Source organism: Musa acuminata, chromosome BXJ3-2, assembly GCF_036884655.1.
Source record: "Musa acuminata AAA Group cultivar baxijiao chromosome BXJ3-2, Cavendish_Baxijiao_AAA, whole genome shotgun sequence".
NCBI classification, from domain to species: domain Eukaryota; kingdom Viridiplantae; phylum Streptophyta; class Magnoliopsida; order Zingiberales; family Musaceae; genus Musa; species Musa acuminata.
The window spans coordinates 22,336,725-22,363,687 of NC_088350.1; the positions used below are offsets into that span (position 1 = coordinate 22,336,725).

The following is a 26,963-nucleotide window of genomic DNA, read 5'->3' on the forward strand; positions in this document are numbered from 1 at the left end:
CGATCGTAGCAGCTAGACAACTACACAAGTCGCAATCTGGTTCTACTTCTGACCTGACCGAAGCTTAGTTACGTGATTCCTTTATGGATTTGAGACATCTCTTACTCTGGTTTCTAAATAAATTGACTATATAAGCATCGGGTAAAAGCTATATAATTACAAAGTATTATTTAGACAAGCTGAGATTGAAGTAGATTGCTAGTAGTAATTCTATCTTAACTAATACGATGAATCTTATATCTACTCTTTCCCCAAAGTTGTACCGTCTTCCTCAACATGGGCACACATGTTCACGAGGTGGAATACTTGTCGATCCTAAAAAATATCTCGAAATAAATGTGTGACTTAGCTCTTGATTTTCCTACTCAACCGATTTTTCATGATCTAAATTCAACCAATGTCAATAACCAATCAACAATATGGTTACATCATTCACAACCAACACCAACTTATATGATCCAATATTGATGATCAGACCGATGATATGTATTGGTCCGACCGCTATTTGATTCCTGTACGATATCAGGGTTTTTTAGGACAACCTTTAAACAGAAGGATACATCCAACTAGGTATTAACATATAACTGAATATCCTAATCAAGGTGAAGTTGAAGAGGAAGTCAATTTTCCAAAGGTGCACAGAAAACAAAAAACAAAAGTTGTTTATGACAAGGAAGACAAATTAGAGCTAAAGGATCATTACATAATATATGTGGAACAAAAGACTTGAGATATCATACAACAAAAGAACTGAAAGATGTGTCTTTCACAATGTATGGTGTTGCTTGAATGGAAAAAGTATTATTTGCAGATGGACTACAACTTACAGAAGCAAAGCTTACAGCTTGATGTATATACCTTTCATGTGTAGGAAGCCAGCAGCAAGGCACCAAAACAAGATCTCCAGTACAACAAATGCCAAAGTGCCCCATCTCTTGGAGTGGAAGATGGTCTGGAGTATTGACTCTGTGGCATTCACCTGCAAGGGATTTTATTTCTTATGCAATGTCAATAATAAAGCACAAGGATGGTTTTGAAGTACATCAACAGTAGACAAATCAAGCTACATGAAGCAAAATTTCTCAGAAGAAACATGGATTTTGCTGAGGCACAAATGTGGAAATCTTATGATATCGCCCTTGATCTATATGATAATGTAGATGCAGATGCAGATGCCTCCAGAAGATGACACAGACGACAAAAGGAAGACAAGAGGGCAGATAACAGGTAAAAAGGTTATCGAGTATCTCTTCTATATGGTGACTCGTATGTGCATCATAAATGTGTGAAATTATCAGTTAACAGTTCAATTAACTCTATAATAAAAAAGACGGTCATTCAATACAAGAAATCATGAAGATGACCATAGAGAGGCCCTGAAAATAAATTAAACTGAATTCCAAATACCATACTTCTCCTTCGCATTGGAAAGCAGAGTGCCACCCAATGGCCACACTCTCACACAGTACTTAACAGATAATCCTTGCAAAGAATGGGCCTAATGTGGTTAAAAGTTAAAACAAAGTGCAAAAGGACTGGAAGGAGTAGTCATTGTTTCTGTTTAGAACAATCCATAAGAAAGCAATAGTACATAGTTGGCAACTGTAATTTTGCTATTTCAGTAGATAAGGCATCCTCAGCATCGAAACATCATTGAATGTCAAAAAGTTGTCAGATAGCCAAATGATCATAAGATACAGTAAGATTTACGATGATCAAATATGAGGCCCAAAAAGAAGCATGACTGAGGACCAAAAACATATATATAGAGGCATAAGTCACCCTTTACTGGGACTTCTGTAACACCAAAATCATCGGTAGGTAGAAGACTTCAAATGCTGAAACTAAACCAAAAAAAAGAAATGTTTACAAGTGCTTAACCAAACAATACAAAATAGGTTACTGAGACCACATAGAAATGTTCCTTTCTTTTCTTTAATCCTGACAAATTTTGGATCAATATGCCAAAATTCTTGAGCAAAATCACCTTGACCACCAAAATTAAAACTCCACAAAGCCAATCAAACTGGGTTTTATACCTTGACAGGACAATAAATAAGCACTATATATAAGCGTGAATAAGAGAAGGAACCCATTAATTTCTTAGGAGGAGACAAGATGACAAACAAATTGTCCCTCTTTTAGTAACAGTGTAATTGTCAGAGTGTATGGAGGCTAGCATTAAAAAAAGCATTTGTTTTGTCCACCAGCACCTAAAAGGAAAAAGAGCAAGATATACCAGGTTGTTTTGTGGTGAACGCCAATAAAATCCTTGAATAAATGCTGGGAATAGCTCAGAAGCAGCTAAAATATAAACAATTAGTGCATTCATTCCCATCCACTGGAACAAAATAAAAGTCATTTTTAACTGATTTACATCGACCTGCATAAACCACAAGAACAGCATTTGATAAGAAACAAACTAAAGCTATGAAACAATACATTACACTTAATCAAATACATCAAACCATACTAATACAAGAGCCATGGAAGAATCACTGAGAGCAAACCCAATCGTCAGAAATTTCATTATGAATAAATCCTCTGATGAACAAATTATGAGCTGCGAGCATCACGTGAAGCTCACAGGGAGCTCACCTCTCCTTATTTTTTTGGCCTTCCAGCATTGACCATGCCATGAAAACTCAAATAGAACATCATCGACATCACCTTGTTGGAAAGCACCCACCATCAACGAGGATGGACATTTTTTTCTGGTAGCTTTTAGTCACATGAATCTAGCTGAAGGGGCATTTTGTCGAAAATGACAAATGTTGCGTGGCATGTTAACTTAGAAGCCATCAAGGGGAAGGATAGAAATACGCATAATATCAGACTTTTTTATAGCAGTGGAATAAGTAGGGGTTAAAAAATCGTAAATCTAACTAAAATCTGCAACATAATGGCTTGGTCACATTTATCAGTTTTTACACTATATTCAGAGAAGAGGACATCAATACCAAAAACTAAAATATTAAGAAGACGTTGCTACATAAGCTTTTAGGTTTAAGTTATTATTGCCTCTGATGCAAGGTTGATTGAATGAGTAGACCTGGAATGAAAATTGGAAAAGAACAGTTAAATTTCAATCACATTGAAGTTGTTTGTCAATAGACATTGGGGTTACTCCTTGTATTGGTTGATAAGAAACAAGCAGTAGATTTGTTTTTGCCTTTTGGTGAATCTTCTCTATTGCTCAATAGATATTTCAATACCCAACATGGATAAGTTTGATGTCTTTGGAGAAGAATAGATAAAGCAAAAGTAGCATCCTGCCATGAATACAACTGCCTATACATAAGAATTCAGATATACAATGTCTATTATCATATTTGTCTATGGAATGTGTATTAACATATTATAAGGATAAACTAAGCATAAACACAACATCTCCCAGTTACATGAATACAAATGCCTGAAATTTTCAATAAATGAATATCACAAACTCACAAAAGATCAGAGAAGAAAATGAACTTACAATGTAATATATTAGAATAAATAGAAAGCCCGAAGCTCCTGCGGTAAGAAACATGTAGCTCAATGTGTACAATGGCTTGCTAAAAGGCATACCTGAGAGAAATGAAATTTTTTTGCAATAAGTAGAAGAAATTAGATGTCCTGTGAAAACAATTTTAATGATTGAGAAGCTTACGATACCTGATAGTTGCACAACAAATGCACAGAGCACAAGTATCAATGAGGTGATGGACCACAGCAGAATTCTTTGAGCATGACTCTACAGAAAAAAAGTCCAAAACAGACAACAGAATCTAGTAATATCATTTCAAATCCGACATAATAATTTCTCCAAACAAACATTTTCATAGACTCAATAAGACAGAGCAGCAAGGAGATCGTACCTTAAAATGCACAATTAGGTGCCCAAAATGCAATCCAGCAAAGCATGTTACGGCAGCCATCAATGAACTGAGTATCCACAGGAACAAACAAAAGACCAGAAATTAATTCTCATATCAGAAAGTATTAAATAAAACCCCACTCATCATTACCAGCATGGACAACAATTAAATATAAGTTACCAGAAAATGGCTCAGGAAATGCAGTGAATGCAAGATGGACAATGAGCTAACTGTTGTTTTCCCCATGATATGTTTAGCAAGAATCTAGTTTCTTGAACTTGTTACTTCTATCTTAAGGTAGTATGACTTGGTAAAAGACTCGTCTGTCTATAACTTTACTGACCTTAACAGACCCTCAGGATCAAATGGGGCGAGGCACCATGCGGGTGAGTTTGGTGGTAGTGGCCCATAATCTGGAGAATTAACACTGCACTCCTGCAAAATAAGGGCTTGAAAGTTCTGATCAAGACAAAACATGTTAATTGGCATATGATGAGTGCCAAAACATGAGTAATCTGAAAAAATCTACTACTTGAAGTTAAAGAAAAATTAGCTAAAAACCTTTGTCCTTTTATATACTGGATTATGATAAAGGTGTTGTTGACCAAGAAGAAGCCGATCTATTGAGCCAACAGCATTGCAAGGAGGGCCGAGACTACCCCTTACTCCGCATTGCACCTACAACAAGAAACATGAAAGATGAATAATAAACCTAAGTTAAGAGATGCTTCAGTAATTCTGATACCAACTAATAAACATATTTAATGTTTATAAAATGGATTCTAAGAATATGTTCATGAAGGCCAATTGTTACGGTTTCCATTTTTCTATTTCTCAAAATATTCTTTTTTCTTTTGCATAAAATACAAATACCATTCGACTGAAGAGCCATGTCTAGTTCTTATATTCAAATATAGAGCAGATAATCATTACATTACAAACAGCATATCAACGTGGCTAGTCATCCCAAACATACTGTTTCTATTTTGGTTCCATAATAGGAACTTGATAGGGTGGAATTGCTGCCTGGAGCTTCGAATTGCCAGTTTGGAACATAGAGACCCAGAAGCAAGCAAACGTACGTTGCAGATATTAGGATGGCAATTATCCTATAACCAAAAAATGGATCAATCAGTATCTACTTCAGTGAAATCTAAAAAAAAAAGTTAATTGACTTAATTTCATTGATAGAAAAATTATACTAATTACAAGTAAGCTCAATGCATCAAAGAAATTTTAATCCATTAAATTACACTTTGAATTATTACAAATAAAAAATTCTCATCTTTTAACTTACTGAATAAACCCTAGAGCACTAGATACAAAATATGATGTTCTTCAAGACCGCACATCTATGACTGAAGGAGCATGCTTAAGAATATAGATTAGGTTTGAATTTGAATCTTGATGTGTGCACAGTTTAGTCTCAAACTCAACTTTGAAACTGAGAGTCCATAGTCACAATAATTGAGAGCTGATTGACACCTAGTCAAGAATGTTGTCTCAACTCTCAAGTGCTTAAGAAGTTAAAGAAGTAGAAGGTCCATCAAAACGTTAAAGAATACTGAGATTTATAAAAGCACTTAAGTGGGTGCCATATGCATAGATGAAAAGCAGTTAGCAGATAGCAAGCACACATACAGTTGTCATGATCCAAGGAATGTATCTGAATTAATTTGACATTTTGTATTACTAAATTTAACTACAGAGTTTCCAATAAATAAAATCACAGTCTACAATCTGTCTCCTAGTCTTCTAACCTTAACTCTCTATTCATACTTGGGCAATGACAGAACAGAAACTCTAAAACATTTATGTAAAAAAAATCTTAGTTTGAATAGCTCAATCAGGATAGTTACTGCAGATCATTTACATACCAAAGATGCAGAGATAAGAATTACAGTTAAATAGAAAATCAAGAGAAAATACCAAATTAGTCTCCATTTTTCAAAGAAAAAATTAGTCTTCATTACTAAGCATTGAAGATTCCTCCAATATGAATGTTGAATCTCTAAAATAACTACAAATGACTGACCATTCCATGTAGTATTTCTTCACATAAGACATAGGAGAATCCACCAGTATACTGCTAACGAGCCAGACCTCAGACAATGCTGCTAAAAAATATCCAATTGATATCCTCTAAGAAACATAAAGACATAATCAGACAACCTTAAGTTAGAGCAGAAATAAAATACAACAGGAAATCAGAATGCCAACAGCTCTCTTATTTACCAGATAATGTTTAATCAGTTGTACCTTGTCAATATATTTAAAACTAAAAAAGAGCAACTCCAGAAACACTCCCAATTCACTAAAGCTAGATAAACATAAGTGAGTTGTTAGCATAATCTAAACATTATTATCTAAAATAGATAATTTATCTTTATTGCTAATGCATAATTTTGTTATTAAGAAATAAATAATGGGAAAAGTTTCAATAACATGATGATCACCACATCAACACAAAGAAACTGCACTATTAGAATTTCTTTTTCTAAATAGTTTTTCATTGTTCTGGAAATGGTGATGGAGCTAAATAGTTACATCAGATTATTTCTTAGTGTTGTGTAAATTGATAAATATATTCAAGTTTTATATAATCATAATTATGCATGTAATAACTGCCCACTAATCCAATCTCCTAGTGCTGCGTTTGAAGCCCTCAATAACACCATATCTATGTTACATATTTCTGCATGATATAATCACACAGGAAAGGAAATTCTCTACATTGAATCCCAAGTAGATTTCTGCATTGCACCTAAATCTTCCTTTCCAGTTTAACTAAAGAAAGGCATCAAGGTTAGTTCAGTTTTGAGGAAAGGAAGGTTGAGGAAAGAAACTAAAGGAACAAATTATCTTTCCAAGTAGATTTTGTTAACAAATTATCTTTTATTCTCACAAATTAAAGGAAGGTTGAGGAAAGCAACTAAAGGAACAAGTTAGAACATCATAAAGAAAATTGGATATCACTCTTTTCATTTGATGAGATTATGACACACCAGAAAATATACTAACTAATAAGAAAAGAGGAATTGACGAACATAATATTGTAACCTACCACTACAACTCGGCTTAATCATTTTAGCCACTTTGACAGACTTGCACAAGTTACTGAACAAGTAGGTTTGCGAATGTTTATCGCATCAAATATGCATAACAAAGATTTTGTTGGCTAACTTCTCTGGGTGATATTTATGGACATTATAAACAGTGAGCATGTGCAAATTAGCATAATCAACCATGCACGTATGAACTGGTGAGATTCAATTCATATTCTGTGAAAACCAAAAAGATGCCACGAAAGTTGTCCAAAAGGTACAGAGGAGTATTCAGTTTCATCATAGACATTAGCTTAACATTAACACAAGTTAGCCTAGACTAATGATGCGATTTAACAGTATCAATTAGTTACAGCTGGTTAAGTCTCAATCACCAAGATTACCTGTAATATACCTAACCACCGTATTCGATCTATGTCAACTCCATACGTCAAATGATTACGGCCATGAAAGTATCCACCTAAAAGGAACAACACATGAACCAGAAGAAAGTCCAATTAACTAGTTGACAGTACATATAAAACTAAACTTAAAAGAGTCTTCAGAAGCTAACAAAGATGCTACCACTTGTGCGGACTATAAAAGGGAAGCAACACAGATAATACATTGTGTGCAGGTAACCAGTCATGCCCAAGGGCAATAAAAAACGAATAGAAAAGTGCATGTAAAATCAGTCAGGAAAAAAAGCTAAGATAACCTTGCAGTACCAACCCCAAGAGGAAGAGATTAATCGTCCTCAATATAACCTTCTTTGTAGCAGCCATCTTGTTTGGAGTTTTCTGCAAAAACCCTAAGCCCTGGTCAGCAATATTCTTTCTAAACAAAAGATAGTAAGCTATGCTCTTTCGGCTATTTCGGCAAAATTTGCCGAAAGAGCATAGGTGACAAGAGACAGTAACCAAAATTCTTTCCAAACAAAAGATAGTTAGCAAAAGATATTTAACGGATTATGTAACTGTTGATGGATAGGGGAAAATTAAACGCTTTCATGAGAAGAAACCTACTAAACACTTATCCCAGAGTTTCTTGTCTGATTAATGAATTGGATTTAATGCGACCCGGAAATACAAATCACGACGCCACCCAGAGACATGTCGAAGAAGGCAATTTAAGTAGGTAAAATGGAGAGGAAACTAACTAGGTGACTCAAGATATGCGTAGCGAGGCCTTGTTACGAGCAAGGAAAGAATCGATGACACACCTTAAAGACCAAAGCCACTGATACGCCGACGCTGAAGAGGAAGAAGGGCATGACGAAGTCCGCGAGCGTGACGCCGACCCAAGGCGCGTGGTTGATCGACGGGAACGCCCCGCCGGCGTCATCCACAAGAATCATCAGCTGAAGAAAACATCATCAAACGGGGAGAATTCGAAAATTCTTCTGCCGCCTTCAAAAAAAGGATAAAACCAACCGAGGGTTTCAACACAAAGAGAGGATTCGCTCACCGCGACGGTGAGGCCGCGGAAGACGTCGAGCGAGGCGAGCCGCTGCTTGGGATCGGAAGGGGCGGCGGGGGGCTCCGGCGGAGCCGCACCGCCGGGGAGAGGCAGGAAGGGGTCGTGATCGGACGGCCATGGTCGGATCTGATCATCTTCAGCGACGGCTGCGGAGGGAGGAGATGGAGAAGGGAGGAGGGGAGCTCGTTCCTCTCCGTTGACTGGGACGACGGAGTCCATCAATTTGGGTTGGGGTCTGCCTCCTTCCTACGCGACGAAGGAAGAAGAACTATTTGGTAGGCAAAATTGCACATATCGTTATGATTAATCTCTACTGCAATTTGAATTTTAAATGGCATTTTTAATATAGTTTAAAAATATACATAATATTCATAAAAATATCAAAGAGATTTAAAAATATTTAAATATGTAAATTTATATTTAACTAATGCTAATTATAGTTAAGCAGAATCTAAGTGAAGAATTTTATTATTTCAAATATATATATATATATATATATTATACCAACATTTATAAGGACAGATATGCAATTTCAAAATTTTAGAAGGATAGAAATATAAAAATTCCTTTTTAGTGTTAGTGGTATAAATTCGCCATCACTTAAATGAAGAATTGTTAATATTGGAACTATTAAATTGAATGATGTTAACTTCGACTTGACAAAGGGTAGCACAAAGAGAAATTTATTGGAGTCCTAACGATATCCCGTTTCTCGGCGTGCCGCTTGTGACCCTGTAGAAGGTCGAGGTCGAGGAGTGATCTTAAGTTAGTAATGTTCATGACGTATATAGCAAACAGGGACGCAGAAGAAGAGAGAGAAAGAAACGAGAGAAAAGCTGGAACAAGAAAACAGATTAAAATCTGAGAGCTTGAAACTGCTCAAATGCTCCCAAACAATAAAAGCCAATCAAGACTTGCAGGATGTCAAGAAAGAGACCAAATTAAGCTGTGGAAAACAAGGTAATGGCACTTGCCTCAGCCCCACAGACATGCAAGACAACGTAAACAAGTCGTACTCACATAAACATTTAACCACATTGTTTCTCTCACTGGCTCTTAATGTAGAATTTTATTCTAAGAGCTTTGTAAAAATATAAAGTTCTCGCTTATCTGTGTATCTCCTCTCTCAAAAACATAAGATCGCGGAACGAGACATGCCAATAAAAACAGACTGATGGCAAACTGTCCCACGGGCACCCAGATAAAGTTCTGATTGATACACCAAAAAATTAAAATGGGCAGTTTCACTTGAATCAAAGATCATCTCCTAAATGCGCTATAATGAGACACAAAAAAACTATAGTCTGGATGATCTACACGAAGAAGGCGAAGCCAATTATCTGCAGCTTGAAGCAGAGAGCTTGAGATCTGTCGTTCGTGCAGTCCATTAGATGTCCAAATAGAACCTCTGAACTTGTATGAAGCAAGCCCAAAGACAGGCAACGTTAACTTCACAGATCTCTTGACATCTCTAACAGAATGAGTTCCATGAACCTCAGACTGTGGACCAGCTCCATCTGTCAACAGAAACCAAAAAGGGCACATTAAGAAACCCAGAGCAGTAGCACTTTCCAAAATATCCCTCTTTATTTGCACTGCCATCACAAGGTAAAATCCCTCTTTGATCGGTGTTGGAGCCGATAGAGGAATCTCATCTTCTTATCCTGTATAGTGCTGACCCTCTCAACACCATCTATTATCAGGAGCATAATACTCTCTTAAGAAACCAATGCTTTAGAAGTTGTTTAAGAACCTATATGTCAACACCTGCATGTTGACTTTTAAAAGTGCAGAACTTAACAAATTTGAGGTCCCTTGACATGGTTGTCACTCCAAATGGCCCTGTCCCTTAGGCAGTGGAACCATGAACCATTGAATACTATCCTATGCAATAAAATTTTTCATCTGAGCAGAAGTACAAGCAAAGAACTAATACAATTTGGATGAATATTGAATAGTTATTTGCATGTCTTCAAACTCTAAAATCAATTTTATTATCGATAATTTGCATATGGCACATATATAGATCACTAAAACAATGATAACAAATTGGATATAAACCTGGTTCTAAATTTGTGAATAACCGATGCTTACTTTTAGGAGATGACAGAGTGTGAAATGTCAAAAAGCAAGCATCCAAGTCCCTTAATGTTGGTCCCATTGGTATCCTGTATATTGGGTACCTGCAGCATAAACATCAAAAATATTTTACATGATTAGCATGAATATATCTAATAGATCATGAAAATAAATATCCAGGGCATATAACTTCAAAAATTTTCCTTTATGAAGAAAGATGATGAGACTGGTCTGTTGAAGAATCTATGATTGCATACCATGCAACAGACATCCAACTCAATGACAATAGATCACAGCTTCTATATGTCTTCAGATCTGGAAATTTACTTGCAAGAACTGATATCTGCGACACATCTCATTAGGTGTAAGAACAAAAAAATTCAGAAATCTCCATTTGCTTAAATATTCAAGGCTAAACTTGCCTTGTCAGCGAGAGGTTCCCTTCCATATGGTGGATCCCGCTCTAGGTACTCAAATACAGGACGAGTGGCTGGGGTGCAAGCATCACCATTGTCACCTACAAAGTCTCCTTGCACATTGTGGTTGATAGTTCCCAAGGATGTAATTCTTTCCTGTACTTGGTCCACTTCACTCCCACAACTGCTATCGCTGCTAGTATCTGGGAATCGATCCCTGTCACTTGCCACACCAAGTTGCTTTAAAATGAGGAACAGAGTTTAACTCAAAATTGTTTGTTTATGGTTTCACACAAAGGGAAAAGATGAAAAGACTGTTCCACATTGTGAAAAGGAAAAAGAGACCAGTTAGTCTTATGATGCTACTCTAGAAACAAAGCAAATGCTGATAGAAGTTCATGACATAGACATTCTTTCAGACTATGTCTCCCAACATTCAGATAAGTACTGAATCAACTGCCAAACTGGTGTACTAGGAATTCTCTGTCATTATCCTTTATCTAGTGCTAATATCTTTTTTGCCAACAATCTCCTCTTACCTAGTTGAGTACATATCTGGAAGTTACTATGACCGGCCCTTCACGGGTGATCTAAGAATCCTCTTTCATTACTCCACAAATACCCTTCAATTGTCTGAAACTCGAAATCACATCATCTAGCTACTCTTTTTACCAAATCATTATAATGTGTAATTATTCTTAAATTATCATAAAAATCAATCCTCAAGCTAGATATTCTTAATAAGTACTATTCTTAACATTTTACCATCATCACACCACTTCCAAAACCTTATAGCCTGGAAACACTCAACAAAGATAGTTGACATTCAAAATCCTTATGCGCCAAAGTAATCAGCACATACATGTCTTTGTGCCCTTACTGTACACAGATATGTACAGTAACTTACTTTCATTCACAGATATGTAAAGTTGACAACCAAAAGATGATAGATATGAGCTTAGACATAGCATGCAAGCCAACAACTTACTTCATTCATTATACATGCCCCAAGGTCGAAGGCTTTGAAATAATAATAATCATGCAAAATCAATAATCACAGTTCATAAAACAAGACGAGAGGATCAAATAATAGAAGTACATGTTTGAAATTTTGTTGCTTTTACAGTTCTTTATAAATTTTCTGCAGTTATTGATGCTTCAAAACTTAAGAGAAATTATCATTTTATCTTTGTATGTCATATTATCTTCTAGTCCAATATTTAGTCATAAAACCAAGTTAAGCAAAACTCTGCAACCCCAACACCTTACATCCAGACACATATGGAGATGAACTCGTTTGAATATTAGTGTCATTTTGCTCTTTATTCCAGCTGAGCAAAGATAGCACAGGTTACTATTCGAAAGTTTTCCTCATAATAAGCTCACTATTTGCTCATCAAACAAAAATGCTAATTTAATGAATGCTTTCACATGATGCACTTTCCTATAATACAAATGAGTTTCTTCTTAGTACACATCAAGTGCATAATATGGAGACATTGTTCAAACAATCAACAAGAAAGAAGAATGAATTTGCACTGATCCTATTCTATTTAAGGTGGCTTCTCCCTATATTTCAGCAGCAAAATACAAGGAAACCATTGCAGCTATGTGCAAAGGACAAACCACAAGCAATCACCAAAACAAGAGCAAAAATGATTAATATCCGACAGGAACCATCAATCATGCTCAAAACTCTTGAGGTCCCTAAAGGCCAAAATAATCCAGTTCCCTACTAGCCATATCTCACGCAATAAGAGCAGAAATGTCCAACATCAGTTCATCTCAAATGATCAGAATGATTGTCACAAACAAAAAGCAAGAACTAAAACATCATTGAGCACTTTGAAACCTTAGGTTAGATTTCGCACAACTGAAGAGGTCCCTGGACCAATAAACTGCATTTACTAACATTTCACCAAGATATAAAGAATAGGAAACAAAAGATTCAGAAATTTCACATCCTTTGGTCTAAAAATTATGCTTCAATACTGAAGATAAATGATGTGAGATGCAACCGAGGCGTACCATATTCTGTAAGGTTAGAAGGGGCTACAAGATAAACAGCATTGAACAGAGAAAGTAGCGAACTCATGCTTACCTTAATCTCAAGGTGGCACTCGAAGTGTCCACATATAGTTGGATTGCAGAAAGATACGGCACATAGTACTGAACAACGGAGTCGCTCCCGTTCAGCACCAGAGGCACCCCAGCGCCATAAGCGCTCCACTCCTTCAAAGATTCCCAAAGATCTCCAAGGCAAAAGTAGGGCTGCGATTGCACCGTCGCGGCGTCGCAGTTCCTCCACCCCCTCACGCTCGTCTGTCGCAACCCAAAAGGTTAGACCTCCACAACGACTGACATAACAATCGCCCAAGACAAGAAAGCGAACTCCTTTCTAGCGTCAATCTATTGCCAAACCTTGGGCAGATAACGAGCGGGGACGACCGGGGTGGTGAACTCGAGAAACCGGTCGAGGTTCCCGGCAGGCGGCGGCGGCACGGGCGAGGGAGACGAGGGTGAGGACGAGACCGATTGTTTGGAAGATGAATCATCTGATTCGGCCCGATTATCCGCGGCATCACGCGACTCGACCAGCGGCTGCGCTGCAGGCTGGGCGGGCCGGGGCTTAGGCCGCGCCGGCCTGTGCGTCGGTGATTGCTGCTGCTGCTGCTGCTGTTGCTGTTGGAGCTTCTGCTTCTGCTGCTGTTCGATCTGCCTTCTGACCGCGGGCGGGCTGTAGAAGCGATCAACGCCGTGGAAGCGGGCCGACGACGAGCCACCGGAAGCGCCCATTATCGGCTGAGGAAGACGAGAGCGCGAATTCGACGGTTGGGGAAACCGTACAATCCCTCGAGAGGGATCTCGATTCAGATGTCGCGAGGCCGTCAATGGTAATCGATCGAAGCTTCTGCTTCTTCTTCTTCTTAGGGTTTTTGTGGGGAGATGACGGGCGATAGACGGTGGGCTGGGGATCTGCGAGGCGATATGGTTGGGGGAAGGCGAGTGCGGTCCTCCGCCTCCCGTCTTGCTTAGCCAAACTTGGCGATCCCGTCACCGCAAACGGTGACAGTCACCCCACGGCAAAGCAACTCTCCCATACGCTTTCCGCTTGTGCCGATTCGTGCGGGAACAGATCCTCCGTCCGTTCCCTTGCGAAATAGATCTGACCCGCATGTTTATTTGAACACTTAATCTTACTCGTTTATATGACTACCCGTTAATGTGCCTTAGCGGCTCCAGGTGGGGCCAGCTGGTCCAACCCTAGGATTAGCGTGTGGACCCCGCTGTCGATACATATATGGATGCCTATATACAAAAAACAAGTGAAAATTGTGTTATTTTCTTCTCTTTCTTTTGGGTTAGAAAACAAAAACTGTGTGTGATAGACTTAATAGGAGACTAATTTTATAGTGGTTTTACTAGACTTTTGTGTTGAATAGAGTTAATTAATAAAACTGTGTCAATAATTAACAATATAAGTTCAAGAAAAATCATAATTCAGAAAAATTGAGGGAACAAAAAGATCAAATGTCAAGATTATTCAAGGAGGTCAAAGTGTCTTTCATTTGGTAGACAATGATGCCTCTATTTGCTTTTATGAAACATGAGACCACAAACTGCACATCACCATATACTTGTGCACCAAAGAGCACACATATCACGAGACAATAATATATAAAACCTAAGAAATGGAACAGCAAGCCACTATTTTATTTCAAGAGCAGAAGATGCTTGAATAAGCCTCAACAATCTCCTCTCCCAAGTATGATGATGTGGAGGACCTAATCAAGATAGTACATACAGCATGATTCTATGTTACAAATAATGATGCTTCTCAATGAGCCAACAGTGGTACGGTGCACAACCCTCACAATACATGTCTTCTCATAGCAAGAGAGACTAGGACCTGACGTCGATGCTGCAGCAACTGGCCAAAGATGTCCAGGGTTTTCTATCAGCGGCCGCTGATGCCACCATGAATGATGGAAACTTCCCTCATGAGGAGCCCTCAAATATTGTAGACAGCACAAGCTCTCGCACAAACTCGCTGCTCCGAGCTCTCCCCTGATCTTTGTGTGATAGAGATGGCTCAACGCTGGCAGAGAAAGGCTTGAAATTGTTAAGGATGTAGGATGAGAGACTAAAAGCCAAGTAAAAAAAGTCAGCACGTTAGACTTTGAAAACTTTGCAAATGCATGACAGGCACTGTTGAAACTAGAAAGATTGCATATTTCCTTTACAACTAATTGCACATTGGGTTGCAGTCGGAAGTATGTAAATTCAAAATACTCATTACCAAGTAGTCTAACTAATGAAATCAGACTAATCTACCAATGGTTAAGTGACATCAGTGTCCACGGCTTTTCTTCTTTTTCAGAAAATGTATCAGACACGACAAACAGCTGATTCAATTACTTATCTGCACATCATGCGGGGTTGAAGTGAACACACCATTTAGAAAATGAAGGTTTCAAGCATAGCTTCATGTGATACTACAGAAAGTATGACTGAGTACCAAAACAGACTAAGTCAAATATGGAAGCCTGGAAGGGATTTCCTGTTCAGTTACAACAGGAAATGCAGCAAATTAGATTTTGGATCACTGTGAAGCAAAAGGGAAAGGATAGGAACATGCTCAGGAATCCACTGAAAAAAAAATTTTGCTATCCAATTTCCACTTAGAAAGGGGTTATCTAATTTCCACTAAAACAAAAATATTCGTGCTTACAAACCCAATTTTCTTTAATGAAAATGATGTATCTAATACCCTCATTTTCATATGGAAGAAACATAAAGAATATCCATCCTTATGAGTTTTTCCACTTCAGATTAGCTCAGATTAGCAGCCAACCTTCTCATAAGCTGACCTCAAACAATATGCAAAATGAAACCTGAAGAGCAGTCTGCAATTTTTAGTCAGCTTGACTTGATTGCACCACTCTGACACTTTTGAAATTAGGCATTCAACATTTAGTTCTGGCCAGTGCTCTGTTCTATATTTTGCCTACTTCACTGCATAATTGTGAACAATTCCCTGATCAATCTTCAGTAACAGTTCTTGGCTTCTAGCAAAGTTCCCATTTAGTAAGTCATCTTTGACAATTAAAAGATTGAAGGTAACACAAAACAATGCTTTAATTTAATAAATAAAAAGCCAAGACAATTGAGGATACTAAAGCCATCCATTCCTAATAAATTAATTCATGATGACAACTATTTACAAACAAATGATTTTTCAGCACAAATTAAAAGTAAATGTAAGCAACTTTTAAGATAACACTTCCATTGTTCACTTGAAATTTGCAACTTACATCTGAACTATTTTCAATATCAGATCACGCAACTAGAATAATCAAACAAACTACATGGAAAAATATATAATTTATAGAAAGAAAAAGAAGATGTCTTGTACCTTTCAACCACCTTCTCAACTGATATCTTGTCAACCATACTTGTTTTCTCCACCGGTTCCAGCCTTACGTCTTCCAATGGGTCAGCCATGGGATAATTAACAATGAACGATAACAGCAATGGATCAGGTGCAGAATCGGAAGGAGAATCTGTGTACGTAGAACCCCCCAGAAAAGCATGCAGATTGCTATCACAAAGATCCTTTCTCAGCAACGAAGATCTTGACTGAAAATCTAAGGAATCTTTGTGGAATCTACTCCTCCATGGCATGTAAGGACACATTAAGGAATCCAACCAAGTCACTCAACATAAAACATAATATTTAATGCAAAGGGAGCTGATTATCATCTTCTAAAGTAAGCCTTTAAATATAACGAACTTGTACATCAAGAAGAAGCATCCATGTTTAAAGTTCTCGATATAACTTATGCAAATAAGATAAAGGATATCTTAAAGAAACTTCCATGTTGCATCGCTATGTGGTCGACCATGTCCATCTCAACCCTTGCTGCACAGACAGGACATACCTGCCAAAAGAAACAAAACCGAATTTAGCAACAGTCAGCATTATTTATAATGTACATAGCCAAATACACAGAAGTACATGTGATTTTATAGTTTTGCCCCCAACAGGATAACCGATAGAGAGAGGAGATCAACATACAATAACACAAATACAGATTCAGAAACTTCAAAGAAAAAGTTAGATTCTCCTTAAATGATGAAAACCAATACATTATATGGTAGCTAAAGCTATTTACATGAAAAAGAACTCGTGCAGCACTTACATTTGTAACTAGTGAAGTAACTAATGTTGGTGTCAAATCTCATCGTAAACATTGAATGCAACCATTTTCATAATCATGGAGCAAATATGGCCCTTACAAAAACATATGGTGCAAGCTAACAGAAAGAGTCCATATGGTAATTTCTCAACCTTTTCAGAATTCTTCATGCAAAAAAGAGAAATTTAAACTTAGAAAGAACTCCTTTTTTCTAACAGAAAAAAATAGCAAAGGTCACCCAATTTGCACATGACCATATTATTTCAATGGCCCAAATTGAAATGAAAGGAATGACTAAAAATTAATTGGCTCACAAGGATGGGCACCTTGGGTTACAGCATCAATATGAAATTCTATTTTCAATGATCTTCATGAAGTAGTGAGGTAATTCAGATCAAGCACATAAATGTCAACCTATCAAAAGACCGAATTTCCAAATAGACTGCAAAGAATTTCAGTGAGGTTTAAAGAAGAAGATATTTTTGTCTACATCAAGTTCCAACATAGACAGGGAATACATAAAATCGAGATGCAAACGAAGCAAATTATCAAGACCTGTGCGCATAGGAAGGCTATATAATTATTTCACTTTTCTGAGCTAAAGTCAATAGTCTCTAGGTGGACCCAAAACTTCAAAATACAACTACATGCCTAGGAGGAACCAAAGAAAACTGGTATTCCAGTCAGAACTTGGAATAGAGTCAAAGATTTTTCATTAGTTTGAGTCGAAAGCCCTTTCTATGGGTTTAGAGTTAATTATCTCATTGGCGAAAGTTTACCCTACAGGTTATTTTTAGATTTTGAAATTGTTTTGACCGCTTTAAATGTAGGTGAAACCAGAGACTCCAAATATAGTAATGAATTGCCCATAGTTTACAAATTTTGGTTTTTCCCATTTACAGGCTACATACACAACAAAAAGCTAAAAGGTTTCCCTTAGCAGCCTTTCACTTTTCAACTGTTTCTGTGACAGAAGGTAAACGCTGCAACACCGTTGGAGGTAGATTAGAGTAAAACATATATGGCTGAGCTGTTCCTTCATACGAAAATAGGAGCCACATATATCCCAACATCAGAAGAGAAGAGACCACTTAAGACGAGGAATATCTTCTAAGTACCACCAACATCATATAATCCACTAAGACTATATTAGACCAGTATCATCAGAGATCAAAGGCCTTCGAAACCTAATTTTGGACTGCTAAATACTAATTTAACCAAAGAAAGCGATTTTCCAGAAGTGAAAAACCTAAATTATTTGGCATGGATAATTGCAAAAGGTGCTATCAAACAATCCAATAAACCAAGTTCTACCATTAAAACCACATAAAGATCCAATTTTGACCAGAAGCAATACCCCGTCCTTAGAATCGTCAGGATGCTCGTCGTCAATGTGGCAGCACAACCCGATGATGTCGAACTCCTCGGAACAGAACGGGCAAGCGAACTCCGCCCGGGAATCGTCGTCTTCCGACGCTCCATCGAAGTCGTCGAATCCAAGACACTCATCTACCAGATCCAAGAAAAAACCAATCAAGATCCAAGAGGGCCAAAGAAATCCCTACCGGAACACGAGAAGCCGACGTCGGCAGGTCCTCACCGACGAGAGACTGAAAGGTGTGTTGGCGGCGGTTCGAATCGGAGGTCAACCGGCTCCAGGAATCGGCCTCCATGGTGTCGACGACAAGCGCGGGAGTCTCCGCAGCGGCGACCTTGTCGGATGAAGGGAGAGAATGGGGACACAAATGAAACCGGCCGAAGTAGTAGGAGAAGGGGAAAGATAGAGAGCGAGTGCGAAAGTGCTCCGAAATCGCGATTGCTTAGTTGGGAAGGAGGTTAGGCAAAGAGAAAAAGTGGAGCGAGAAGCCGACGAAGACGACAAGTACACGTTAAAGAACAAGGAGAGAAGGGTACAGTTTTGGGTCGTTATTCCAGGTGTTCTTATTGTGGTGGCCGAACTACACCAAGTTATTTTTTTATTTTAATAATACTATTTATAAATTATTATAAATACTTATTTGAATCCTAATATATCAAATGATATCTAGTATATTTTATTTTATTTAACTTATTTCTAGTATTTTTAACTAAATTGTATAAATATTTTTATTATGATAGCCAAAATACTATAATAAGTTAAAATATTGTAACGAGCAGAAAAATTTTAGAAGGATAGTTTGGATATTTTTAAATTAAGAATATTGATTGGGAAAAGGTAAAATAGGAGGTACCAATTGAAAATATTACCTATATAAGAAAACAGTCTGTTATAAAAAAAAATTATATATTCTGTTAAAATCTATAAATAGCATACTTATCACTAGAAGTTTTACCATAACTTAAATACATCTATATGTTAAGATCAATATCTCCTTATATTAACATCATTTGTTAATATCATGGTATGTTTGAAACAATATGACATGAAATTATAAAACATTTAACTTACTCTAATATTATAGCATCATAGTTCATTTGTAAGCCTTTAATAAATATTAATGTAAACTAAATAATCAACCAATAGTTCATTTATAGTAGCTAATAAAAATTAATCATAGTACATGTATTTTGTAGGTATATATGTATATACTAAAATTAAACTTAGAGGAATAACAATTGTTAAAAAGAAAATGACAAAGATGATATCTCGATGTTAAGTGACCAACACTTGGATGCTATGTGGTTTAACACTTTAATGTCTAGTGGTCGATTGTCGATGTGTTAACTCCAAGCACTTAGACACCCCAACATCAATTATTGTTAACTAATTGATTACTTAATTGATTTCATGTGTCAAAAAAATATGACATCCCAAATTTGATACGATGTAACGAAGGTTAAGTCCGAAACTAATGCAACATGTACGCCCTAAACATACAATCTTAACCTTTGAAATGATTTGACATATCTAACTTACTTTTCTTTTTCTCTATCATCTCTACAGAGAAATCCGTAAATTGTTCTACCTCAGTAATTGCATCTGCCAGCTCATGGATATTCCGATGATGCAACTCCTACTTAGCCCATAGTTTTAGACTTTCGAGGAAGTAGAAAAGTTTATATTTCTTAAACATGTCTTAGATATTTAGCATCAATGTAGAAAATTGCTTTACAAAGTCTCGAATAGTATAAATCTAGTAAAGTTGTCGTAGCTTTCACCATGCAACAAACTTTGTATTCTTTGGTATTAACTAAGTTCGCAATTTCCTTTTCAAGGCTTCCTAAGGGTCAATGTTACAGTGACCTTGTTAGATTTCTTCCCACCATGTGCACTATCATAATTTTACATTATTGACTAGATTCATCTTCACTAATGACACATTGGAATCTTTTGATTAAGATTGGGTCACTCTAAAGCACTATTCCAAATCGAAAAAAAAATTTTCTAACTCTTTGGCATCATGAGCACCCACATAACTTTACGGTTTATGAGCCCTTAATCTTGATGAGAGTTGGCCGTGAGATACTCTTTTGCTCGCATGCATAACTTGCATAAGTACCAACACTTAAAGATGTCTAAGTCCCTTTCTTACCCTTGGAAGGATTGCACGGACTCTCTCGTATCATCCATTAACCTTTCAACTCAGACCTCTAACTGATTTAGTTGAGATTTCAACCCTATTTGTACTTATTCTACCATCTCAAGAAGTTCCCCAGAGAGATTTGTTAACTTTTGATTGACAAGATTGAGTCATAACTCTAACTCAATCACTCTTTTTTTAGTATCTCTATATCATTTAGATTGTCCTTCAACTTTTGCCTCTTTTATGTGAGAGAGCTCTTGCACTATGGGAATATCATCGCAAATGCCATGTTCTACTTGAGCGACTTTGCTAGTTTCCATGCGAATGCTTGTCTATTTCTAGGGAATGGTTATTGATGTTGCCCATTATGTACAAGCTGGTTTTGCTTCACTAACCTACCATAGCAATTTAATATTTGCTTTACTCGCTCTGATACCACTCTATCATGTTTTTGGATAGGATACACCAAAACGATATGTGCCCACAAGAGTTAGTCTTGACCTTAACCTTGTGTAGTCTACAAAGGACTTGCACAATAAAGAAAATATTAGAAAGGCGAAGATATGAATAATTTATTATTGTCATACACGAAAAAAGGTAAATTAATTAAGATCTAAAGCAACACAAAGCAATCAACGTTTATTAGGCTCAAAAGAGTTTTGAAATTGGGTTGAATGAGTATACACAAAGGAGATTCTGATGGTAGATGTAGGCCTAATATTCACCTAGTATTTTCGTCGAATAGAAATATGCATACTAAAAACGTTGCATCACCCCTTGGATATAAACCCAAAGCTCCCCCAATGCCACCTAGAGGGTTTGAACTTATCGAGATGGATGACGTTTCACACATTTAAGTTGTCAACCAAAAATTAACTCGTGGTACGTGAGAATTGTATAATTTTAGATTATTTTTTCCTTCACAGAGTGCTACGCAACAATAAACATTTTTGAGTTTACATGATGAAAATAGGAAACAAAAATATTGACAATAAATAAACATGGGGTTACTTGTAATGTTTTCTACCTTGTATAAGTTGCCCTAAAGAAAACACTGAAAACACAAAAAATACAACATAAAACAAGAATAAAAAACTGTTATGGATAAGTGACAAACACCTTGCATGCATTGCTTCATGACAAGATGGCCAACACCTTAGTGTCATGTGGCCCACACCTCGATGCTAGATGAATGACACTCCCACAATATATTGCTGGCATGTCAACTACAAGCACGTGAGATCTCAATATTAGTCCTTACAAATTAATCGATTACACATCAATACCAAGTGGTTGACACCTCGATTTTAAGTTACCAACACTCCCACAACATATTACTCACACATTAACTCTAAGCACTTAATACCTCGACATCATTCCTTGTGAACTATCGATTATTTCTTGTTGCTCAAACGATGCAAGTGTAAAAAAAAAATGATATCCCTAACTCAATGTGACTGAATGGATGTCATGCCCGAGATTAGTGCATCATGTTTCCCATGAACAACGTACAGTATAGAGGTATTGGGTCAAGGAAATTACTTTATAAAATGTTCAATAGGTACATCCTAGATACAGAATCTTAACCTTCGAGATCATTAGAGGGATATTGTTGGGAGCACCATAACATAGTTTTTGTAAGAATTTAACTCGGATCGATTAAGTTCAGCTTGAGACTGACTCGAAAAAAATGACTTTATTAGCTTCGTTTCAATTTCCATGTACGATAATCAAAGTCTGATTTAACAAATATCAAAGTTATCGTATTTGAAGGAACATATAATTGCCTTTATAAATTTCAAGAGAAGTAAATGCTCTCTAAATATATTTAAATAAATAATAAAATATGAAAATTTTAGAAATAGATGAAAATTAATATGTATTTATATAGGAGTTTTCTACGTACATATCCTAAGATCGGCACAATTGTTAATTATAAATTTTTTGCATATAATTCTCTAAAGATTAAGATCGTTCACATTAGATTGAGTATAAAAAAAAACACAAAATGTAAACTATTTGATATGATTCTACTATTTTTACATCATATTTAGTTTTAAAGCATACTAATGTTAAGGTAACTTGTAGCAACTAATGAAGATTATTGAGAATTATGTATATGGTAGCTTTTAGTTTTTTTTTGATAAATAATATATATCTATATGCTAACCTAAACTTAGATTTTGAGCCACAAATGCTAAAAAATCCGACGATATATATTCGTATATAGATGCCATTCATAGAGGATTGGGTGTTTGATTGGAATAGGCTGTTTGCTGTTGGACATGCACGTGCGCAGGGCGGTGGTTGCCGCTTATGCCGCGAGCAATTAGTGGTACGGCCGTAGCACGTGGTGGGCAAGACGAATACGCTGGGCCGGTTCCATTTTGCGGGACCCACAAGGCCGCGAACCCCCTGCTCCTACTGCCTCCCGACTTGGCCCCCACTCAACGCGTAGCAGGTGAGAACACTGCAAGATTCCCCCGGCAGTCGTCCTTGTAGCGAAGCAATAAAGAAAAAAGACAAATGAAGAAACTTACCTAAAAAGAACCCACGCGAAAGTGAGAGAGTAAAAGTCGATTTGGCAGTGGGGTCCAGAGTGGAAGCTGCATCAAGCGGTGGTGGTGTCGTGGGTGTGAACGAAGGGGTGGATGGAGATGTCGGGGACCGCTTTACATTTGTCGAAACAATGGTGTTGGTGGACCGCCCGCACAAATCTCCCAGACGTCGGCTGACAGTGTACTACTTATATCATGCTTCATCGGTTCGGGTCGGGTTAACGGCCGAATCAAGTCTCATCCGAATGTCGAATTTGAGCTGAATGCAAGAATCTACGTGTCCAATCGAGCCACTCCGATCATACAGCTATTGACGGCTTTGATCCTTCCTCGGGTTTTCTGATCAGTGCCCCCTCGTTGGGGAAGAAACGCAGAGGAATGGGAAAACGGGCTCTTGTATCGCTCGTGGCGATCGCGAAAGAGCACCATCGCTCCAAGACGAGGAAGACGGCCATTGCGGCGATGAGTAGAGGGGTAAAACTCCGAAGCGACAGGTACGAGAACCCTTGCAAAGCTACCCAATCGGAAGCCGATTGAGCCTGCAATACCCGATGGTTCCGGTCCTCTTCTGCCCGGTAAGGAACCACTAAGGAACGCCGCTTCACTGCCAAGGTTCGGTCTCTCTACCTTGGCTGGAGTTTGAATTTGAAGGAACCTTTGGGAAGTACCAACGTCACCTAAAAGATTTGATTTTTATTTTGAGGTCGATTTCCATTTGAATGCGAAGGAGCAAAACCGCTATGATTGTTCCGTGACCCGTAGGCTGTAGGAGATGGTGGCATCACATAAGAAGAGGGAACTCGCTCACATTGTAGAGAGAGTCACCTTTATATTTCTTATTCCTTGTCCAAAAATTCAGTCTCTACCCACTGATAGTCCTTGCTCTATTTATAGAAATCTTCCATTTTTTCTTGTCGTTTCAGAACACAATGCTTGATTTTTTCTTAGTTTCTTTGTACAAAATCGGCTTTTTCCTTTCCTTACATCGAAATTTACTGTGATTTTCTGATGTTTCAAGGCAGTACCAACTATTTAATTTGTTAAAGTTGAACTCATCCTAGTTTCAGTCTGTACTTGCATTGGAAGCTAGACTTTTCAGACATGAGGCAAATGGACTTTTCATTCTGTGGTGGGTGGAATCTGCAGGAGAGCTTTTTCACACAGTCTGATATTTCAGATCTATGCTGATTCATTGAGGTAAGAAGAGTACAATGTGGCGGGCAGCTGAGATCATGGTCGATGGTAATGATGGTAAGAGCTACTCCTCAGTGCAGAAACTACACAATGCACTAATACATGCCTTCTCTCTCACAATTCGGGTGTAGGAATTTTTAGACATGGTAAGTTCCATCACTCTTGCATAAGTTTTGTTTGATGGAAATCCTTGTTAGTTCTGTAACTCAATTCTTAGTTTGCATGAAAGTCCTTTTTGTGATGGCCATTTTTCTCCTCTTCTTTGACATTCATTTAGATTTGCATGGATGCACCAAGTTTTCACAAGGCCCCAGAGTACTTTATTAGTGTGATCCATGATTTCTTTTGATGGATTCCCCACTATAACTGATGCAATTTCTTTTTTTTCCCAAAATGATGTGGCATTCATGATCCACAGGACACTCTAGTTCAGCTAGTAACTAGTGATGTTCTATAAGTTTTGCAATGCATGCATCAAAGAGGCATATGCATGAGTCTGCATCTGTTTATCCTTATTTTTTAGCAGTTGATGGTCAAAAGATACCTGTTGATCTAACATTATTTTTCAGATGTTAATGATGTTGCTCACATTTTTTAAAGTGTGGTGTGGCATTAATAATTATTGAAGACATGGGTATAGCATTGGAGATATTGAACAGTTATGCAAGGAGAATATATTTGTCATCACATGACAAAACAACTAAAAATCAAATTCTCTTGTGAAAGTGATATTCTATAAGTTTTGCAATGCATGCATCAAAGAGGCATATGCATGAGTCTGCATCTGTTTATCCTTCTTTTTTAGCAGTTGATGGACAAAAGATACTTGTGGCTCTAACATTATTTTTCAGATGTTAATGATGTTGCTCACATTTTTTAAAGTGTGGTGTGGCATTAATAATTATTGAAGACATGGGTATAGCATTGGAGATATTGAACAGTTATGCAAGGAGAATATATTTGTCATCACACAACAAAACAACTAAAAATCAAATTCTCTTGTGAAAGTGCTAAACTTCAAGTGATAGCCAACTTTGATTGCATCATCTAAACTAATAACACATTCTAAATACTCCTTTATTTCTAGTTGTCAAAAAAATAATTTAGTTTTGGTTGGATTTAGTTCAAGTCCTTTCTCTCTTATGTTTTTTTGGTAGAAAAAGGTGGAAATTGTGAAACCTATATATCATTTTGATTGCATCATCTTGACTGATAACAACACTACATCATTATTCAACTTGATTGCACCATCTAAACTAATAACACTACATCATTATATCATTAGACCAGTTAGATTTGCTTAATCTTTTATTTTTAGTTGTTGAATAAATACTTTGCTTTTGGTTGGATTTAGTTCAAGTCCTTTCAGCGATGTGGATATAACATTCCTGCATTATGGTAGGAATATAATCTCATTTGTCATGCTATATATATATCGTTTCATAAGGCCCATCGTTATTGATTATGATGCGAGCAATTTGTTTCATTATATTTTTTATTTAGAGGAGGAATGATATTTGATGTGTTTTCAATCTTTTTCTTGTTCATAATCATGCTAAAAAAGAAAAAAAAAATTGAAAAGCAACCTTAATTTGCAAGGTGTTCAAATGAAATTACAAAAATTTGTTTTGGCTTACGAACCGTTTTGATTCGGGATATTTTTCTTTTGATTCGATTAATCAGTTCAAATCAAATCAATTTTAATTTAAATTTTTTTATCTAGTTAATTAATATAAATTAATTAATTAAATCGATCCAAAAACTTAATTTTACAAATGACATAAGCTCAATTTTATATATCTTATCATGTTAATCTAATTGGATTAAGATTCTGATTTGGTTCAATTGAATCGATTCTTTTAGTATATATATATATAGATTATTTAAAATTATAAAGTGATTAATAGATTTTGAATCGATTTAATGTGATTCAAATCAAATAAAAAAATGATTTAATTTGAATACCCGTATCAATTTTTTCCTTCAATTCAAACATCTCGTGCTTCCCCCACTAACTCTCCATCTGAACCGTTCATTATCACCATTCATCCCACTCGTTCCTCCGCTACCACACCTCGTCTCGACCGTCCATTTCAGATAACCTTTCCATCCCGAGACGACGGATGGAAGAGATGCAAAAATCCTAAGAATTGGAGAGGATCCCATCTACCTGTTAGGATCTCACCTAACGCCACCTGGACTGGACCTCACATCAATCATTTTGCTACCTCAGCGCATCAGAAACCGTCCATTCCATTTCATCAAGCGTCAAAGTCCCACCCAACACATCAGTAATGGACGGTGAGATGTGAGGGCGGGGGAGATGGACGGTGTGTAGAGTTCTCCTACGGATGCGGGTTGTAGAGGATCCGAATCCAACCCCTTGCAACCACGGTGCACGTACCTTGCGCCCGTCACCTGTAGCGCATTCCGTACAGATGCCATCTACATATTCCTCCTTCCGAGAGATGCTTCGGCGCGGCGTCGAGTTAAATGACAGTATTACCTCTGTCTTTTGCACACTGCCCCTCCTAACTGTCTAATTTATTTGTGATTTCTTAAGTGGGAAAGGGCATTTTGGTATAGTTAACTAGCAATTTATAGCCTCG

The 26,963-nt window shown here is 37.2% G+C and overlaps 3 protein-coding genes across 5 annotated transcripts; all 3 read right to left on the reverse strand.

The window, feature by feature from the left end:
• Nucleotides 1–682: 682 nt before the first annotated feature.
• LOC103969841 (uncharacterized) lies at nucleotides 683–8,668 on the reverse strand. 2 transcript variants are annotated; one of them, XM_009383485.3, is made up of 13 exons: nucleotides 8,372–8,668; nucleotides 8,127–8,264; nucleotides 7,623–7,704; nucleotides 7,309–7,385; nucleotides 5,896–6,002; nucleotides 4,837–4,969; nucleotides 4,422–4,538; nucleotides 4,204–4,295; nucleotides 3,861–3,927; nucleotides 3,658–3,736; nucleotides 3,479–3,570; nucleotides 2,240–2,383; nucleotides 683–979 (listed from the first exon to the last, which is right to left on the reverse strand). In XM_009383485.3, exons 1-13 carry the CDS (start codon nucleotides 8,600–8,602, stop codon nucleotides 839–841), a joined length of 1,500 nt encoding a protein of 499 aa, XP_009381760.2. In that variant the 5' UTR covers nucleotides 8,603–8,668; the 3' UTR covers nucleotides 683–838. The 2 variants fall into 2 exon arrangements, with proteins under 2 accessions (XP_009381760.2, XP_064994145.1); XM_065138073.1 differs by having other exon boundaries at nucleotides 4,204–4,319.
• Nucleotides 8,669–9,433: 765 nt separating this feature from the next.
• On the reverse strand, nucleotides 9,434–13,890 carry LOC135630983 (uncharacterized). Of its 2 annotated transcripts, none has more exons than XM_065138328.1 (6): nucleotides 13,300–13,890; nucleotides 12,980–13,200; nucleotides 10,885–11,095; nucleotides 10,720–10,805; nucleotides 10,478–10,566; nucleotides 9,434–9,900 (listed from the first exon to the last, which is right to left on the reverse strand). In XM_065138328.1, exons 1-6 carry the CDS (start codon nucleotides 13,672–13,674, stop codon nucleotides 9,644–9,646), a joined length of 1,239 nt encoding a protein of 412 aa, XP_064994400.1. In that variant the 5' UTR covers nucleotides 13,675–13,890; the 3' UTR covers nucleotides 9,434–9,643. The 2 variants fall into 2 exon arrangements, with proteins under 2 accessions (XP_064994400.1, XP_064994401.1); XM_065138329.1 differs by having other exon boundaries at nucleotides 10,885–11,101; nucleotides 13,300–13,887.
• Nucleotides 13,891–14,571: 681 nt separating this feature from the next.
• Nucleotides 14,572–18,937, reverse strand: LOC135631091 (protein DEHYDRATION-INDUCED 19 homolog 2-like). The gene is made up of 5 exons (XM_065138494.1): nucleotides 18,679–18,937; nucleotides 18,436–18,587; nucleotides 16,741–16,820; nucleotides 16,295–16,561; nucleotides 14,572–14,977 (listed from the first exon to the last, which is right to left on the reverse strand). Exons 1-5 carry the CDS (start codon nucleotides 18,749–18,751, stop codon nucleotides 14,878–14,880), a joined length of 672 nt encoding a protein of 223 aa, XP_064994566.1. The 5' UTR covers nucleotides 18,752–18,937; the 3' UTR covers nucleotides 14,572–14,877.
• Nucleotides 18,938–26,963: the final 8,026 nt, after the last annotated feature.

What these genes read in the sequence shown, in the direction of transcription:
- LOC135631091 (XM_065138494.1), bottom strand. Translation starts at nt 18,751, where the DNA reads ATGGAGGCCGATTCCTGGAGCCGGTTGACCTCCGATTCGAACCGCCGC. An exon ending in CACCTTTCAGTCTCTCGTCG is followed by an intron (nt 18,588 to 18,678) that starts GTGAGGACCTGC and finishes TGGATCTGGTAG; the next exon opens with ATGAGTGTCTTGGATTCGAC. An exon ending in CTGACGATTCTAAGGACGGG is followed by an intron (nt 16,821 to 18,435) that starts GTATTGCTTCTG and finishes TTCTTTTGGCAG; the next exon opens with GTATGTCCTGTCTGTGCAGC.
- LOC135630983 (XM_065138329.1), bottom strand. Translation starts at nt 13,674, where the DNA reads ATGGGCGCTTCCGGTGGCTCGTCGTCGGCCCGCTTCCACGGCGTTGAT. An exon ending in AGTTGGATGTCTGTTGCATG is followed by an intron (nt 10,567 to 10,719) that starts GTATGCAATCAT and finishes TTTATGCTGCAG; the next exon opens with GTACCCAATATACAGGATAC. An exon ending in CACTCTGTCATCTCCTAAAA is followed by an intron (nt 9,901 to 10,477) that starts GTAAGCATCGGT and finishes TTCTGTTGACAG; the next exon opens with ATGGAGCTGGTCCACAGTCT.
- LOC103969841 (XM_065138073.1), bottom strand. Translation starts at nt 8,602, where the DNA reads ATGGACTCCGTCGTCCCAGTCAACGGAGAGGAACGAGCTCCCCTCCTC. An exon ending in GGTGGTTAGGTATATTACAG is followed by an intron (nt 6,003 to 7,308) that starts GTAATCTTGGTG and finishes TATGTTTCTTAG; the next exon opens with AGGATATCAATTGGATATTT. An exon ending in TTATTCTAATATATTACATT is followed by an intron (nt 2,384 to 3,478) that starts GTAAGTTCATTT and finishes TGGTTTATGCAG; the next exon opens with GTCGATGTAAATCAGTTAAA.